Source organism: Epinephelus moara, chromosome 2 (assembly GCF_006386435.1).
Source record: "Epinephelus moara isolate mb chromosome 2, YSFRI_EMoa_1.0, whole genome shotgun sequence".
In the NCBI taxonomy this organism is placed as follows: domain Eukaryota; kingdom Metazoa; phylum Chordata; class Actinopteri; order Perciformes; family Serranidae; genus Epinephelus; species Epinephelus moara.
Window position 1 is genome coordinate 35,899,269 of NC_065507.1, and position 19,713 is coordinate 35,918,981.

General features: G+C 40.9%; 1 protein-coding gene across 3 annotated transcripts in view; it reads right to left on the minus strand.

The window, feature by feature from the left end:
• ccdc9 (coiled-coil domain containing 9) overlaps positions 1-19,713 on the minus strand; it is a 46,738-nt gene that overhangs the window by 7,275 nt on the left and 19,750 nt on the right. The window contains exons 10-14 of one of the 3 annotated variants that reach the window (XM_050060891.1): positions 11,104-11,224; positions 9,153-9,264; positions 6,708-7,221; positions 6,315-6,476; positions 5,728-5,898 (exon numbers count right to left, since the gene is read on the minus strand). In XM_050060891.1, coding sequence (XP_049916848.1) covers positions 5,728-5,898; positions 6,315-6,476; positions 6,708-7,221; positions 9,153-9,264; positions 11,104-11,224 — 1,080 coding nt within the window. Of the gene's footprint in view, positions 1-5,727; positions 5,899-6,314; positions 6,501-6,707; positions 7,222-9,152; positions 9,265-11,103; positions 11,225-19,713 lie in introns of all 3 variants that reach the window. The other 2 variants (XM_050060883.1, XM_050060873.1) reach the window with 2 other exon arrangements.

Consider the following 19,713-nt stretch of genomic DNA (forward strand, 5'->3'; position numbering starts at 1 on the left):
TCCTCTCGCTCGGCCCTCTCAACCGCTGTGTCTTCACTGAGAGAGCGGAGTCGGAGGAAGGTTCCTTGGTGTCCTTCTGCGTCTTCTTCTTCTTGTGTAACGTTGTGTGTATTGGTGGTTAATACAGCATTATCGCCACCTAGTGGATTGGAAGTGCATTTCACCTATAATGGGCTTTTATTGGGAAAAATAGCTCAAATGCGACCCCCAGTGGTAAAATTAGGTATATAATTCGATATATCGGTTCGGTTACATATTTGGCTTTAAATCAAACCGGTTGGAAAATTTTCAAACCGGCACAAGCCTAATATGAACACTGCATGGCTAATAGAAAGAAAGAGACTGATAGGAGCCCAGCAACAAGGAAGTCATAAAATGTCCTCCTAACATTCACTGACAGCAACTCTTACAGGAGATAAACTGTTTAAATTATACATCAAGCAAAAAATGTAAAATAAATGGTTTCCTCTGGTTTCTAAAATGTGAGGTTTTGCCGCTTTTCTCAGTTTAACGTCACCACAAATCCTGAAATCTTTGGGCTCTGTGAATTTGTGAAGGACATTTTTCATTGTTTCTTGACACAAAGGAAATGTTTGACATTTGAGAAAATGAACCAGTGAAAAGATCAATACCACTCTCTGGTCTGTTTGCTAAACATGAAGCTACAGCCAGAAGCTGGCTAACTTAGCTTAGCATGAGGACTGGAAACAGCTTGCCCAGCAGGCAAGCGTTAATGTTGTTGAGGCCTGCCAACATATATAGTAGATATAGTAGAACGTATCTATACTAGTGAAATAATAGGTAATATATTTGCAGGTATCATCAACAGTCCCACGACGGTATCGAGACATTTTTTCGTCATGATTCCATTTATTGCTACAATCCCAGTAAAAACATAAAAAAACCTGCCGTTTCTCAGAGTGTTATGTCCCAGACTATTTCTTGATTACGACCAGTAACTTTATAATGCCACTGGTCTGGACCAAGGGAGAATACAGCACAAATCCCCACAAAACTGTAGACCCTTTTACAACTCCTGCTCAAAGTGAAAATGTCATGGTGTTATTCTGCCTTGCCGTTCTTTTAAAAGGAACAGTCGTGGAATGGGAAAACAGAGCTGTCTTGCCTGCGCTGACAACTGTGTGCAACCCACCTAACAGCAGTTAGCAGCTAACTCAAAAAAGAACAGCGGTCGAAAATGTCTGAAAATCGTGCAAACAATAAGGTCCAGGAGCTCCTTACCCTCCGAGCAGAGGACAAGCTCAGCCATCATATAACACAGACAGTAAATGATTGTTATTGTCATGTTATGCCATTGTTAATCTTTATAAAACGCTGCTGACACGTATGTTATATGTCACACTGGAGGCCGACACTGTTGTGTTAACCATTATGCACATCATGCCTCTTTTGCTTCTGCGATGCCGGCATGCTGTCTGAAATCACACACTGGAGCAACATGATGCCAACACTGTTTGGTTCTGTGTAAATATGCAAAGGTGGTTTAAAGAGGGGACTTCATAGGAGCTCTTTAGCACCATCTCTGTGTAAAAAGGGCTCGTGATTTGTCATTCCAACACCTCCGTTTTTAAAAAGATAAAACAAATAGATATAATTTTATTTATTCTTTAATCAGTGAGCTTCAGAGCCAGGTTAGTTGTTTCCCAGTTTCCAGTCTGTGTGCTAAGCGAAGTTAGCCTGCTGCTAGCCGTAGCTTCATATTTACCGTACAGCCACGAGAGTGATATCAGTCTTCTCATCTAACTCTCGTGAGTGTATTTCCCAAAATGAACTAGGTTGACAATGAATCTACTAATTTGTTGTGGCCTTAAAAAGCTAACTGAATACAGAAAATTCTACTTAGTAAAGGATGATTTTTTATTTTAACTCCCAATGTGCTTATTTTTTCTCATCATCTTTTCGTTCCCTGGACGTGTATACTGCAAACTAACCGCAACAGTTTTAATTTTATTTTCTTTTGTGTTTGCTGGTGCTTGAGTATCAGATATTGCACTGTGGAGCCTCACCAACATCACAGGATCTAATTCAATCAGACTTCAAACAGTCTCCGTTCTGTCTGCCCAATCATCTGTCCAACAGGCTGCAGCTCATTTCCTCTCAAAAGCCTTTTAAAAACTTAATTGTGCCTCTAATTTCCCTGGTTTCCTGATCTCCACCCTGACACCAACACATACACACAATAACATTGTCACACAATTACGACAACACACACACACACACACACACACACACACACACACACACACACACACACACACACACACACACACAATGCCCACATGAGCTCATCTGACTTCTGCTGTTTATCACACGAGTCATCAGAAGAAGTGTAAATGCAATCAGAGTGGCTTTTACACCCAAGAACAAAGACGACAACAGAAATCTCTCCTCACAATTTTTTATCTGACATTTTCATATTCTGCTGAACATCTGAAATTAAGAATTACATAAGTATTCAGCTTCAGAAAGTCTTCGTCAGAGAGTCTAAGTAAACAACAGGTTGACAAATATGAACATAAATACTCAAATAGACACAAGCTATAGAGGTAAAGGCTGCTGACAGAGTCTTGCAACACGGACTGCTACAAAAGGCCCAGACACATCTAACTGACCAAAAACCAACCTTCTGTTCTGCTTTGAGTACGACTGGTGTTTCTGGACTTCTTCCCTTTGTGGTTGTTTAAACTCTTCAAGTGTCCTTCTGACCTTATTACAACTGAAATTATAAGGGAGTGGTCACTCCCTCACTGATCAGGGGCTGGCTTGTCAACATCTAAAACACTCCTTAATGAAGCCTTTTGGCTGAACCTTAATTTAATTCCCCGTTTTAAGGATTACTGGGAGCAATTTTAAAAAGTGTAGGAAAAGAGTCCTTTGGTCCTTTTGTGGTTTTTCAATTCTTCCTTTAATATCTGAGTTTTTTTACTATGTCAGTCTAAACAGGTTGGAATGGGTTTCACACAAATTCAAGCTTCCAGTTGGAACAAGTTGATCGAACACTGATTTATTTTTCGAAAACTAAGCCATTAGCCAAAGTGATAACACCACAACCACTAGCTAAGTGGTTGTACGGAGAGCGTCTAATGACTTGACTTCCTTCTCTAGACTGTGGTTTACTCACTCAGCTCACTTTTAAAAGCAGAAATAGATCAAATAAAGATGACTCTAACCAGGCTGAGTGCTTCTTATTCCCATTGGTGGCTGAAAATGATAAACACTGATGAATCATGGTATGATGAGGTGCTTAATCTACTTCATTGACCTCAACAGCAACTAGAAAAGTCAGTAGAGTGCAGATCTACGCCTGGCGGCCAAGCAGGCGCTCAGACTGAACACGGCCACTCTAGACAATTCTCCACAGCATGTTTCAGAATGTAAGATGTAATTATTAAGATAAATGTGTTTTAAATAAGTAAAACACAGCCAGATATCTTTGAACCTTGTCATTCATAACTGTACTTTTAATGTTATCAACTTTGTCTGTAGGCTACAGCACAACAAAGTAGGAAATAAAAACAATGAACACAATTAAGACCCCTCAAAAAAAAACCCCTCAACAATTTAACTATAGAACTCTTATTTACTTATGGTGGAAGCACAAACATCAAGGATAACCAAGTCAACAAAATTGGGTCAGCAAACCCCTGCGCTTCTGAAGTGCTCCCACTGTGCTATGATGCCGTGCGGCAGACAGAACAAAACCGGCTTCCTCCCATCTCATTACATGCCTAACTTTAGTGGATCACAACATACCTGATCTGAAACTAATGTGCAGATGCTCAGGTTCAAAATGAGACCAAACTTTTCAATGGCTGTCAGTTTTAGAGCCACAACGAAGGCAAAAATGTGTCCTGCAACAGACGGTAAGGCTTGTTGTTTTTAGCGGACACGATTTCTAAGAAACTGCCAGCCCCTTGGAACACTGCTGGTACAGCCCTTTTACCTCTGTTTTTCCTGGTTATGTTGCACCCATTTCAAAAGTTTTTGCATCTGTCTACTGCACAGACAGCCATGTTTTATAGCAGACCATCTTTCCAACAGTGAAATACTTCTCTTAGAAATCAATGCAGTTATATAAAATAAAACAGCAGGTAATTTAACTTGCCAACCTCACAGTGGCAATGTCTCAATTAAATGGATAGAAAGTTTTTTACTCCAATTCCTATAGAAAGACTAAAAATGCATCCCTCTTTAAACTGATTTCCTGCTCTCAGATGTTTGATAAAAAATAAATAAATACAGGCCCTGACTTATGAATAGAGCTCTAATTTGGCTCCGCTTAGATACATGTTGTCATCTGTGTTGGCTGAGGCATCACCCTCTCAATCTGTGCACCATCTTAAATCCAGATTTGCTCGGGACATTCAGCGGTAACTCTTGCCAGCTGACACATTAGCAGCTAACTCTTTGAGACCTAACATAACAGGTTCATCTCTTGAGACTGCTGCTCAGGGCCTGGATACAGTCACATACATTTCATTTATGAGTGTGAAACTTTTAAAGCAAAGTGGCTCTGACCATTGGCTGTATAATAAAGATGGACCATATGTCAGTTCCCCAAAAGTGAAGCTAAACTATCTCGATAGCCCCCTGGTGGCTGGCTGCAGTACAGGTCATAAACCCTGCCCCCTAGCAGATGGGACATGGGTCAAATACATTTTTCCCAAAGATAGCTTCTGTCATTTTAGGTAACCCTTATCACGCTGATATTTGTTCAAGTGCTCATTTTGCTGATAAGGTTGGTTTTAATCAGTTATTTGATGCTAAATAAAGGGGGTCTGATGTCATGATTGATAGCTGTGTGCGCCAATTGTTGTGCTTTGGATCAATGGTGCTGCTCACGACTGGTTGAATGGGTGCATGGGCGGGGAACCTGATATCGTGCCACTGCACAGACTGGCTGCAAATGACGTCACCAGCACAAGATGGCAGTGGTTGTATCCAGGATATTTTGGCTTCATTTTTGTACCACGCGTTGTCCATCTTTATATACAGTCATTAGCTCTGACTGATAATATATTAATATTATTATTTGGATTATTTGATGGTGCAGTTCAGCTGGAGACATCTGGTTCCCAAAACACCATGAATATACAGCAAACAAGCCCACATTTCACTTTGATCCGTCTTTTATCACTCCTCCTCAGCAGTAACAAATTTCTCATTTGATTAAAAACTTGCATTAGCACCAAGAAAACTGAAGGAGCGAGAATGAGAGGTGTTACACCAAGATTTGGTCAAGCAGGCAGCACGCCATGCAGTGATGTAAGCATTTTCATCACAGCCACAACAGGATGGAAACAAAAGGTTTTACATCACGTGGAAGATGAGAACACAAGGAGGGGGGGTGGGGCAGTTTACACCACACAGGGAGTGAATACAACAAAGACAGGAGGTGGAGTTAGTACTTTCAGTCCATCACAGGAGGGGCAGGAAGACAGTCAGGTCCAAAAAACAGGCTAAACGCGGTGTGTTAGTATATTAACATATATATGATGATTCTTCATGCCACCGAACAGCTCCCACCATTATTTTTTCAACATGGAAGGAAAAAAAGGCAAGGCTGAGTGAGATCCACAACCAGGGAAACAAGATATCAAACACATTCACAAAAATAAAAAGTTAAAGTGAAGCATGAGCACACATTGAGCAGTGTGCAGCAAGGGGTTTCTTACAGTATGCTACAGTCACTGAAATGGACCGTACCTGAAGACGCCTGATCAGAAGATGTTTGCTCTGGGGGCTCCTCTGTCTCTGCTGTTGGAGCCGCGTCGGCCTCAGTGGGTACTGTGTCGTCATCTTCCTCTCCAGCTGATTCAGAGGAGCTCTGGTCGGCCTCTGGGATGGCTGAAGAGGGAGCAGTGTCCAGTTTGTCTGCTGTCAGAAAGAAAAAACTGTCTACATTACATGGTCTGATCTACACAAATTATCTCTTCAATCTGCCTTTTTACCATTTAAGAACACTGAAAGGAGCATGTGTATGATTTAGTGTCATCGAGTGGTGAGGACTGCAGATTGTAACCAGCTGAAACCAGCTGTTCGGCTTCATAACAAAGGGGCTGCTAACGAAGGTGGCTGATGCAAAAACGCATATCTAGAGCCAGTGTTTGGTTTGTCTGTTCTTGTTCCCTAAGTAGATATAAATGGCTCATTCTAAAATAACACTAAAACAAACATAATTGTTAAATTATATTCCACTTCTGCCAATATATGCCCCTATATCGTACACCATGAACCTTTGCAATTCATGAATTTAGTTTTTTTTGTTTGTTTTCTTTTTAGGTTTTTGTTACCTTGTGATGGAGCAGCAGGTGTATCCTGGTCGATCGTCATGGCAACCTCACTGACCTCAGAACTCTCAAGTGGGGCAGGGTCAGATGGCGGTGCGGTGGAGAAGTCTGCTGGGACGGACTCTGGTTCTGATACTATCACAGTCTGCTGGGCTTCAGTGTTTTCTGAAGAAGTGGAAACGTGTATGGCTGAACATGAACGACAGTGATGGTGGGAGGGGGGTGAGGTGAAGATTGGGGGAGAAAAGGATGAAGAAAGTAGAAGGGAGGGGATAAGGTGGCAGGGATGGAAAGAGTAAAAGGAAGGTAAAAGAGAAAGTAGAGAAGCTTCAAGATAAGACAAAAGAAAAGCCGAGGAGAGAACAAAGAAAGATCACTACGTTAGGGTTAACCTACCTGTGTCCTCCTCTTTCTGTGGCTCAGCAGGTTCATTTGAGCTGGCAGCTTGACTCTTCGTCTCCTCCTCCAGCTCCTTCTCCTTCTTCTGGGGCGGGCTGGCCTCCACACTAGGGGGTTTCAGTGGGCTCTCACCTCCCATGCTGCTCCGGGGTGACTGTAGCTCCATCTCCTCCCCCCAGTCCGATACAGGCTGGTGGCTTTCCAGCGGGGAGAAGGGGCTGAGGGGCTTGCCTCCCTCCGATGGGTCCTGAACTGCTGCTGGCGGCGGAATGTGGACCCTCGGTCTGGGAGTCCGCTGCTCTCTGGGGCTTCCTGCTGACACCGGTCGTGAACGAGGCGTGGGAGATGTAGGGGAGCTGTCTTTGCTCTTGGCTGGTTTCTCTTTCCCAGTGTCTTTCTTCTCATCGCCCCTTGAGTCCTTTTCTGAGTCGCTGCCTTCAACATCTTCTCCATCACTGGCATCCTCCCATTCTTCGTCATCATCTTCATCATCTGCATTCTTCGCCTCCACCTGAGTAAAGATGGAAGGAGGGGATCAAAGTAAGTGGAAAGAGTCTGCAATCTGCAACCTGCAACAGCAGAGTTGTCTGGCCACTTCAGGGCAGTGAAATGAGCTGCTGACAAGCTGAGCCTGTTTCCAAACGGTTGCCTAGTCACAACAGACCATGTAAATATTATATTAGTTGTTTTTTTATTGCCAATGGGTGAACAGGTTGCAATGTAAGTTAAAAACTGAGACCTTTCCTGCCTTTCTCGGTTGGCTCTAGCAGCATGTGGGCTGACGTCTATGTAAAGCACTCGGGCCCAATTTTTTCCCCCAGAAAATCAAAAGACCTTCTTGATGACTGTATTCCTAAAAAGCAACTAGCGACAAATTTAACGACTTGTTCAGATCATCAGGGAAAAAGCAAGAACTATATTCAAATAGATTACATTGTAATTCACTCCCACACATGCAGCAGCACTGCACAGGCAGTCAGTAGGTGTGGGACAGGCAGGAGGAGAGGAGACGCTGCTCGCTGCACTGTGAGAGTTCAGTTGAAGTGAGTTTCTATAGTTAAACTGAGGCTCTCGCTCTCTGGATTGGAAATGCGAGAAAGCTCCCATTGCATTCATATGTTTTGGTAAGGGTTTTTCTGTTGGATCCAATTCAACTAAGTTGCTCCTGTTATCTCAACTGAATGAGCTATTACATCACAAATATGCAAATGAGCATATGACATCATCTGGCAACTTCTAGCAACTTTTGGAGCTAGTGCTTGCTAGTTTCACAGGAAAAGACTTGGCAACACAGTCCCTGAATGTCTTGCATCCCTTCAGCTTGCTACATTGCTACCAGTGTGCAACAGTGGCTAATGTTAGCTAAGAAATGGAGTCGTATCCTCCACAACTCAGAGTCCACACATGCTGTGTTTCCATTATATACATTTTGCAGCGAAGGCCCAGCAGAGACCTTCATTTAGCGCCCTGCCCTTACAACCACTAGGTCGGCAGACTTCTGTTGCTGCTGCTGGCCACCAGCCCGCTGTGAACCCAGGGGCTGGGGTTTATGCTGGCTGAATTTGAGTTGCTACAACAGCAACACTGAGGCGCTGTCCGCAGTAAAAGTGATTTATTTCATTTTGACTCTAGGGCTGATCTGGCTGTAAATTGGCTAGTTTGCTGTTTGCAACTTACTTATCAGATAAAGTTATGAAGCAACCAACACCAGATCAGTGCAACTCAGCTTAGTGATAGTTAGATGGCTACCTTAGCTTGCTTGTTCACGAACTTTATCACTCGCAGAATACTACTTGAGTGGATGTGTCAGTTGGATCGCTTGCCAAATTATTTCCCCAGCTAATGTGATACATGATACTAATTTATGTATTATGGAAATTGGTGTTAATTTAGCCAACAATCAATGATGTAATGGTACAATGCACTTTGTACTAGCCAAGAATGATGCAGTAGCAGCCAACAAACTAACTGTAACCTAGCCTAATTTTAGCCAGCTATCTGTGACTAAGCAGTTTCACATAGTTGCTCGTAACATCAGCTAATACTATAATTTGCAAACAGTAAGTTAATTAGTATCATGGAGCCAATGGTCCAAAAGAACACTGCAGATAGTAGCATTACTCTAAATATGACTGAAACTATTTTTCAGCCTTCTATACTATGATGGCAGTCAATCACAGTCAGTTTGTCAGTTACATACAAGACCTTGCATCTATCATGTCATTAGGCATGATATGTTGGTTGACTGCTCTGTTTCTTTGACCAAGTACATGTATGTACATGTAGTCTATGTGCTCGAGATTATCACAGTGTTGGCTGAGAGTTCCACTTCTTTAGGATTTCCCTCTCATCTGAAGGAAATGTGTATCAAAAAGGTCTAGTTTAGTTCCCTGCCTGGGTTTGACTTCAGCTTTAGTTATTATTCCAGATGAAACCCTTTACCTTAACTGTGGGAGGTTTGGGTTTTTCTTCTTCCTCTTTCTTTTTAGTCTTCTCCTCTCTCTTTGTCTTGTCCTCCTCTTCTTTCTCTCCTTCCCAGCGGTTGTCATGCATGCTGTAAAAAGGCACAAAGATATGTTAGAAGTAGCAAATACCAAACTTACAAATAACACTTACCAAAAAAACAAAACAAAACATATTTATACTATATGGCATTTTACGAAGTTAACAAAATATTACAAATCATAGAAGAAAATGTTCCTACATCAACAACAACAACAACAACAACAACAACATTCAACTGCAATGTTAGAAAAAACATTTAGAACCATCACCCAGTATGGGAAACATCCAAATTTTTCAGTGCCTCAGTGGCTGAAAACACAACACAGAACTGGTTTGTTGCCCAATACTCAGTGTTGCCTGATGTACGGTGCCATATTCCAGTGGTGGAAGAATTTCACATCTTTTACCCGAGTTAAAGTAGTAATACCACAGTGTAAAAATACTCTGTTACAAGTAAAAAGCTCATTTTAAAAACTTCATATACCTCTGGGTAGTTTTATAATGATACATCATAATCAAGGGTCAGAATACCACATACACGTATATGAATGGTAGTGCATGTAAAATTTGAGTCGTGCACGTGATTCTCAGCTCTGCATGCACCGGTGCACGCAACTTGGGACAGCTGCCAACTCATGCATTGACTGTAACACTCGCTTTCACGCCAGTCTTTGCACGCTGCATGTCCATTTTTTCACACAGTAAAGTACATATTTATAATGGGTGACTTTGCAGCAGGAAAGGAGGATACTGACAGCGTATGGATGGATGAGACAGAGCAGCACAGCGCAACAGCAGCACCGTGTAACCCCTGAGATAGAGCCGGCTGCAGCCGCTGGACCGCAGCGAGGTTAGTTTTAAGTTGGATATTTGACAGACATTCAATTTAATATCAAAATATATCACTACAGTGGAACAAAAGGACACATCTCTTTGTATGGTATTTCAGTGCTTCATCTATTTACATTAATATCTTTATGGAAAATGTAGGACCAAAATGTATCACTACACAGGACACACCTCTTTATATGGAATTTTATTGCTTTTTAACTTTTTGTAAGTATTTTCATGAAGAAAAAAAATCTGGATTTATTTTTTAGTAACTTACACGGTCACATTTAGTTTAACTTATATTCACAAACAGCACTGAAAGCTGTTGTAATTATGAGAAGTCCTGATATACACCGAAATACACACCAAATGTTGAAGTAAAAAAAATTGGCGCAGATAAAACATAACAAAAAAAGTACTGTATTAATAAACTGAATTTACAACCTAAGTAAAACTGTCAGATAAATGTAGTGGTGTAAAAAGTACAATAAGATGGAGGGGAGTACAAGTAGAAAGTAGCACAACAATGGACATACTCAAGATGGGAAAGTGTAAATGGACCTGCACTTGTATAGCACCTTACTAGTCATCCGACTGCTCAAAGCACGCACAAACGAGTCACATTCACCCATTCACACACACACATTCATAAACTTGTGGCCCTGGCTACCATACAAGGTGCCACCTGCTGCTTAGTTTTTAACACTCAAACACTGATGGAACCGCCATCAGGAGCAATTTGGGGTTCAGTATCTTGCTCAAGGATACGAGGAGTCGGGGATCGAACCACAATTAGTGAATGACCTGCTCTACCTCCTGGGACCTTTTCTGCCTTTCTCTACCTGTACTTAAGTAGAGTACTTGAGTAAATGTAGTTAGCTACATTCCACTAAAGTGAGATACACAGTGAAAGGCCAACAAATGGAAACTGTCATCAATACATTCAACTTGAAAATAATAATATGTTGACAGTGATAGAAAAAAACAACCTTATTAGTTCTACAAAAGACTTGTTTGAGCATAAACTGACAATCTTTGGATAACCTGACAGATTTACCTGTAGCTCTGTTTCTGTCCTCGGCCCTTCCCTCTACCTCGGTCCCCTCGTTGTCCCGGGGTCCTGCCCTGGGACAGGAAGTCACCAAATGTCGGAGCTTTAGGAGGCCGCTTACTGTCATCTAGAGGACAAACAGGAAGTTAGTGTAAATCCAGTTGTTTTGTTATCTTGATCTAAAAAGTTAGGGTGAATCAGAGAGGAGAGGGACTGAGAGATGAGATAACAGATGGCAAGAGATGTGTTGTTGGATTTGAGGTGAAATACTTTACAACAAGTGAAACGTATAGGCTGTTTTTTTTAAAGGTAGGAACAAGTCATGATTCAAACGGGGCATAAAGTGTATCCACAGGGTTGACTTTACCTCAGGTAAATATACAATATCATTGCATTAACATAAAACTAAATTTAAGATCCAATTTAGATACAAAAATAAAAATACAATTGTGCACTATATTTATGTTATAACCATTTTCTACATCTAGAGTGGTGTCCTATAATAACTGTACTGAAGATAGAATTAGATAAAAATGTATTCATTCGGAGGGAAATTGTTTTGCAGCAGTTCCAGTACAAAGTAGAAAAAAAATATTAATGAAAAAGATCATCAATAAAAAAGGTGCAAAACCCAAATGTACACAATGTCAGAAATGTCAACAGGTAACTGTTAGTGTCATAAATATAAACTGGTCAATGGTAAGTCACAGTATTCAAGAGATTTAAATGAGGATTTAGTATAAACAAAAACAGTATGTTTCTCCTGTTTCTGCTGCTGCAGTCTGAGTTGATGTCTTATATAACATCAGAGTCAACACTTGTATGACAGCAGCTGTCCTGCAGTGTCAAACTGATGCAGAGTCCATCTGAACTCGGGAAGGAGGTCAAGTGGCTGTTTGTTTGCTAGCTAGTGGGTGACGGACGGCTCTGAGTGGGAGGGAAGGAGAGGAGATCTGACTGATTTAAAAGAGGAATAAGGAGAGCTGCAGACAGTTTTCCATTAAGCTGTGTATGACACAGAGGAAATACATCTTTCAAAGTTCCTTTTAGGACGAACATCACAGTTATAAAAATGTTGAAACAGAGCACAAACATGCTGCGTTCAAGTGAAGGGCAGCATATGAGAGGTTGTAATTTCAACATGGAGAGTCAAGAATACAACATATCTCCAATCAGCCAACATTAAAACCGCTGGCTGGTGAAGTGAACAGCACTGATGGCCCTTGCCTCCAAATACCCCAGATAACAATGTGGTTGAGTATCTGTAAAGGATCCGCTGCCAACGCTTCGGTGCCAGACACCACAGGACACCCCCCAGAGGTCCTGTGTCCATGCCTTGACAAGTTAGAGCCAAGTGTGATCCAAGCAGGCCCTGTTGTGAATCTGGGGTACTTCTAGGCTACCAGCACATCCAACAGGTGCTCAATCAGAAGGCCAGGTCGATGCCTTGAGCTCTTTGTAACATTTCTAGAGCTACTCCTGAGCAGCTTATGCTGTGTAACATAGTGCACTGTCCTGCTAGGGGGGGCAGCTCCATCAGGAAGTATTGGATCCATGTGGAGTACACTTGGTCTGAAACAGTGTTTGGGTAGGTGCAGGGCTTCAAGTAGCATTCATAGGTATACCAGGACCAAAAGTTTCCAAGCAGAACATTGCATTGTAGCAGGATGATCAATGTTAATTCCATCAGTGTTCACTGTTCAGAAGGGTTTTACCGGGAGTCGAATTATCCACAACGTTCTCTTCCTCTCCATAAAAACAGAACAGGTGATTTAAACTGATAAAAAACACTGAATAAAGCAGTTTCAATTTACAAATAAGTGTTTTTCTGATGCTCTCGTTACAGAGGAGCTGCTAACTACTGTGGCCAACGCGAAAACACAGTCAGTCCCATCTAGAGCCAGTGTTTGGTTTGTCTGTTCTCAGTTACTGTAAGAACATGGCAGTGCAACATTGTGATCTCCGTGGACAAGGACCTGCTCCCCATGTAGATATAAACAGCTCATTCTAAGGTAATGAAAAAACAACAATTCTTATTTTCAGGTGATCATACACTAAAGAAAACATACTTATTATATTATATTCCATATCTGGCAATATATCCCCCTAAATCCTACACACTGTACCTTTAGGTAGTCTACACTGCCCTGCTGCCTTATCAGACATGGTGAATCATTTTGTTTTTATATCAACATAATGATCAGGAATGACAAAAGAACTGACAACAAAAATCTGATACTAAAAAAATGTAGGCAGAGAGATTATTTTTTCAATTAAAAGGCGGTGAATAACACAATAACGGGTTGTATATTGTATACGTGGTGTACTGTAACAAACCTTGTTAAAATAATTAGGGTAATTTTTATTTCAGGCGCAATCAGTGTGATTCAACTTGGGCAGATCACCCCATCTCTCTAGTGATTTGATCATGGAGGAAAATAAGAGGATGAAATGAGAAAGATGCTAGTATGGGAGAGATGTGACAGAGAACGGAAATGACTGAGACAGCCAGGTGAAGTAAATAAAAAGAGGTGAGAAGCAGAACAGATGAACAGCTGATGAAGGGATGAGGGAAACAGAAAGGTCCAAAAGAGGGAAAGAAAAGCCTGTCAGTAGGAGGAGAGAGAGAAGGTAAACGATAAAGGTGTGAAAGAATGAGAACGGTCACAGCTAAGGAAAGATGTGAGGGGGAGGGGAGGGAAGGAGGAGGAGCAGAGGATGGAGGAAGTAAGGAGAGAGAAGGTCAGAGAGGAGATGCAGAGAGGGAGGGGGGAGGATAAGAGCTTGAAGGGAGAGAGAGGACGAGAGGATGAGATAAAAAAAAAGGGCAAGAAGAGGAAGATACAAGTACAAAAGAAATGAAGGGATCAGTGAGAAGAAAATACAAAAAACTGAGAGGATGAAGATGAAGAGATTGAATAGAGCAGCTTGGGGCTGTGAAGAGGACACCCAAGTCATTCCAGAAATTAGAAATGGTGAAGAAACACACTGATATATACAACTAAAGCGACTGCAGGCTTTAATGTGGGGCAGGTGTATGTCATAGTCTGTAATATACTCTCCAGTCAGACACAAAGAAAATGAAAGAAACCAGGACTGAACAGCTGTTAGAAATAATTCTCAGCTTTTGTTTGAACCTTCTCACAGAACAAAACACCCTGGAAGATCTGACTGATGATTGACTTTGACGCCTTATCTGCACGTATAACAGATATTTTTAAAACCATGGTTCCCACCCCTCCACCTACATTTTACAAAATATCTGTGTCCATACCGGAATGCAAAAACAAGTGCTCAAATGACCATGCCAGGCCAGCAGGTGGCGATAAAGTCTACATCAACGATACCTAAAATACCAGAAAAGAACATCCTGAGCATGTGTAGTGATTTTATGTTCCTTTGTTGGTAGTCACTTAAAACCGTAGGCTGTACAATAAAGATGGATGAAATAACAGCTCCCCAAAAGTCAAGCGAAACATCTCTATCGCCCCCTGGTTGTTGGCTGCAGTATAGCTCATAAACCCTGCCCCCTCCACGTTAGCGGACAGAACATACGCCAAACTAAAAGATCGAAGTGCATGTCAAATTTTCCTCATTTTTTCGTCATTGTAGGCAGTTCTTTTCACACTGATGTGTTCATGTGTTTGTTTTTATGCCAAGTTTGTTATTAGTTGGTTATCTGATGGTACATAAAGGGGGGTTGATGTCGTGACTGACAGTTCTGTGTGTGCTTTCAATCAGTGGCGCTGCTCACGATTGGTTGGAGGGGTATATGGGCAGGAACTCAATACCGGCAGATATTGCCACTGTGCAGACTCTGGCTCCAAATGACGTCTCCAACACAAGATGGCATCAGCTGTATCTGGGATATTTTGGCTTCGTTATTGTACAGTGGGAGGGAGTGGAGACATGTTGTCCATCCTATTATACAGTCATTGCTTAAAACCCAAAGTCATTATTCATTAATTTTATATTTATAGTTAGTTGACACCTATTTATTCACCTTTATCTATGTAAAGGTACAGTGTGTAGGATTTAGGGGGATATATTGGTAGAAATGGAATATAATATAATAAGTTGTTTTTTTTTTAGCGTATAATCACCTGAAGATAAGAATCGTCTTTTTGTTACCTTATAATGAGCGGTTTATATCTACTCGTCCACAGAGTCCGTTATGTTTCTACAGTAGCCCAGAACAGACAAACCAAACACTGGCTCTAGACAGGGCCATTTGCGTCGGCCACCGTAGTTCTCCTACAAGCTTCACTAAAGAAGTTTCAGTTCCGCAACTTCAGTGATAGATGCCACTAAATTTTACACACTGGACTTTTAAAACCTTTCTGGCCTCTTGCAATGAGGTGGAGTTGCTACTTGCTTGTAGCACACTACTGTTGTTGTTGTCTCAGGGCCCTGACACAACAAGCTGGCAGTAGGCTGATGGTCAATGTCAGGCTGTTGGTAAGTGTCTGTCGCCCTATATCCCGCACTGTTGGCTCTAGTCGGTCCGTGTAGATTCAGCATGTTGAATTGGCGTCAAAGCCCATCAGTGATTGAAATCACTCTGATTGGCAGTTTGGCTTAGTGCACAAGAAGAGAAGCACAAGAGAGGAAAACAAACACAGCTAAAGTCAAGAACGAGTGAGTTCTAAACAAACTTGTAATGCTAGGTCATTTTTAGCCATTAAGCTCTAAAGAAGAAACAGTTCGTGGTTATTTGAAAAATGACTTCAATGATTATCAGAATAATTGCCAGTTAATTTTGGGTCAATCGACTAATTGTTTCAGGTGTACACATACATTTTCATATGTACTGTGCGCAAACATTTTTATTTGTAATTTAACGAAAAGCTTTCAAAGAATTGCTTTTGAATAGAAAGTGCAACATCTCCCTCTGTGTGTTTATAATTTGTTAACTGGGTAACTTGTCTTAAATCTGTCCTGAGGTCGTCTTGTTTCCCTTTTTGAATGATGAATACAGACTACTGTCTCCTGCTGGTGTGGAGTTATTTCTTCTCATGCAGGTGCAGAACATACATGCTAGTTGGCCATTGGCTATAGTCTTTGCGGTGTGTTAAAGTGCAACTTTTTGGCCTTTTTCTGTTCGGAGTGCCTAAACCTTTAGGTACGTGCTCATAACACAAAGAATAAATGAGTATGTCCACATGGATACGCAGAAACCCACCTTTTCAAAAATCTCAGTTCAAGTGAGTTGAAACTGTTTGCATGTGGATAAGGCCTAAAAACTATTTACAAACACAGTTTGAAAGCTTCTGACTGCTCACACACCAACCTCAGGATGTTTAAGTGTTGTCAGCCTCAGGGAAAGATTAGCAAGTCAAGATGCTCTGTAATTCCAAAGCATAACCCTGAGACGAACTGGACTGTGTATGAGGTCAAACCTCCACTCTCACAGTCTGTACAGCTGGAGTACTCACCAACTGGCTTTAGTGATACAAATGGCTAAAACTTATATAAAGCCTGTGTAGGTTAATGTGCAGGGCAAGGCCTAAATCCAGGAAAACATGCAAGTTTCAAAAGGCTACATTCAAGATTTAGTTTGTAAGAAAAAACAAATTGGAAGAAAAAAATTAAATCAGGAATTACCATATATTAAAATCATGTACAGTGTTCAATTATTTACTAATGTTTACTAATGTACTTATACAGCACATTAAAACTGTTTTGATTAAAAAATAAAATTAGTAACAAACGTCTTTAAGACAACAATTTAGGTTTTAAGTTTTATGCGTGGTGTAAGAAAAGTACAGATTACAATTAAAGAATATCAATAACAGTGAACTAAATTAATGAAAATGATGACTAAAGTTAGGGCTGGGCAATGAAACAATAATGATAATTATCTCAATGTAATTTTCCTTGATAGAGGTACTATAAACGTTTGATGAATCTATACATCTTCGATATAATTAAACCACCAATAAGCCTGTAGAGAGGGGCTGTAATTCACCCTAAATGCCAGTCGCCACCTGCCATTAAGTAGTAGTAGCAGTAGTAGTAGTAGAAGAAGACAAGAGCAGCCTCCAAGCTAATGTGCAGTGCAATGTTATAACGTTAGAACAATGTTCAAAATGCTCATAAAGTTATTTTTAGTATGACTGTTTTTGTTCACACAGCGCTGGGCTACCCCACGACTGAATTCACCACATAATGTTAGCTATAGTAACGTTAGCTGTGTAGTCGACAGATAATGCTAACGGTAGGTCAGCAAGTTAATGGTACTGACTTGCGGCTATTTCATTTATGCTATATTAATCAATGAAATGACATAATGTGACGAAACGTCAATACATTAACTGGTCGGTAATGGTCTGTAACGTCAGATAGATTTTCATTGGCAATAAATGACCTCAGGTTACTTCACAACATCAACAAATCCATCTTTTGTTACTGTTTTGATTGAGAAACAGCAGAAATTACATACAGTGGGTGTGAAACTGACCACGATTGAGATTTTTATTGTGTCTGTTCATTTTATTTACACCCACAAAATGTTTTAAACTGTATGTAGAAAGGGGTTTGACATGCTCCTGACCAGAATTAACATTTCTCCATCTAATTTTAACTGACATTATAATTTAGGGATGTCATGGTCACGTTCTTAGTCACTTAATTTTGAGTATGCGCTGGTACCGAGTCCCGATCCAATACTTCTATTTTCTTAGGTAATACAGCTGCACATTACAGAATCAATCTCATGTATATGCTTGACAATCGAAAGGCTCTGTAATGCATTAAGAAAAAAATCCCTGCATCCAAGTGTCCCGTTTTTTTGTTTTTTTTTTACAAAATATGTAATAGGTCCAAATAGGTCTTTCATCTTTTTGGCCATTCAGTGTTTATTCTCATCTTCTGTACGTCTCTCGCGCAGATTAGGCTACATTAACATAAAACTCTTATGTGCCTTTTGCTCATGGGGCTTTTGTTGCACCTGCAGGGCCTTCGGATATAGACTTAAAAGATTTTCTCACTGAGCTGAAATAAAATGAGTGCTCACAATTTTGGTCAAAAACAAATTCTCATACTGAATTTTCTCTGTCACTTATGGCGAGTGGTATTTCACCGTGGGCGGGGCTCAGCCCCTGCTCTTACACACAAGAGCTAAGCTGAGTGGAGGAGAAAAGGAGAGCAGAGAGTCAGTCTGCATGAAAGCTCCGTGAGTAAAAACAGCTGTGTGACAGCTGCTGACGTTAAACAAAGGATGGGATCCTCTACATGGTTCAATACAGCCAAACCCTCCCCTAGTCCCGATCTTTGAGATCGAATCAGGATATCCCTATTATAGTTGTTTTAAATCCAACTCAGACTTGAAAAATGTTCAGGTGTTTGGCAAATGTCATGTTCTGACAATAAGTAATAGTTTAAATTCACTGTATGATTTCTTCAACATTTACTCCAGGAGCAAAAATCAGGAAATAATTACTGACATCCTGATAGTTATCAATATGGACTGATATGAGCATTTTCATCATGATAACATTCTTAGCCATATCACTCAGCCCTAACTACAGTGCAAGGTTTGTGAATCAGGGGTGAGATCTGGGGTGTGTTTGGGGTCGGGCACAGCTGCTGTGCTTCAGACAGACACACAAATAGAACACAATAACACACACACACACACACACACACACACACACACACACACACAATGCAATCTCAGTCCCATGCTGTGATCTAACCTGAGGCCCTGCCCTGAGGCTCTGCACGAGAGTTACGCCCCCGGGCTGCAGAGAGGACACAAACACATTACAGTATGTCCACCCACACACACACACACCTTGTGCACAACATAAATCAAATATACAATAACCATGAAAACATCATTATTTTGCCACTAAGCCTAAACATGTTATCACTGGTGAGGTTAACACATGAGTGACACTGAGGTGTGAGATGAAAGGGCAAAGGCTGCAAAGAAGTTCAATCACACTACCTTTGAAAAAGTCCACATGACAGCTTTTATTTTATAACATCCTGATGATATAATCTTGATATTTTTCATGCTCATAATTAATTTATTTTAGTTATTAGATTGTATTTCTGCATTTGAAAAATTTAAATTGACAAGAAACATTCTTCACTGACATGCTGCACTTTTCTAAAACTGCAGTTTGAATAAGACTTACTTTAGATGCTTGGTTCATAGTACTGTTCAATACATAGGGCTGTATCTTTATATAAATGTCACTCTAAACACAAAATGTTATTTCTGCACCTGATCAGTGGTCACAATTGTGATCTAGGGATGCACCGAATATTCGGTAACCGAATATATTCGGCCGAATATTGCAAAAAAAACACACATTCGTATTCGGTGGAATAAGTTAAAAGCAAGGCCGAATAATAGCGGCGTGTTTTGATAACGCGATCAAACGGCGTGCCGTGACGGGCGGAGTAAAATGTCGGCAGTGTGGCGATCCGTCCATCACCGCACTCGCATTTGCGACTAAAAATAGTTTTGAGCGAGCAAAATAGGCTTAAATCATTCAGCACGCTGTGTCAGCAGCCTACAGATTTCAACCACCAGCAGAAACGAAAGGCGAATCCCATCGGTTGTGGGTTGAACGGGGGTCACAGACACAAACAGTAACGTTAATG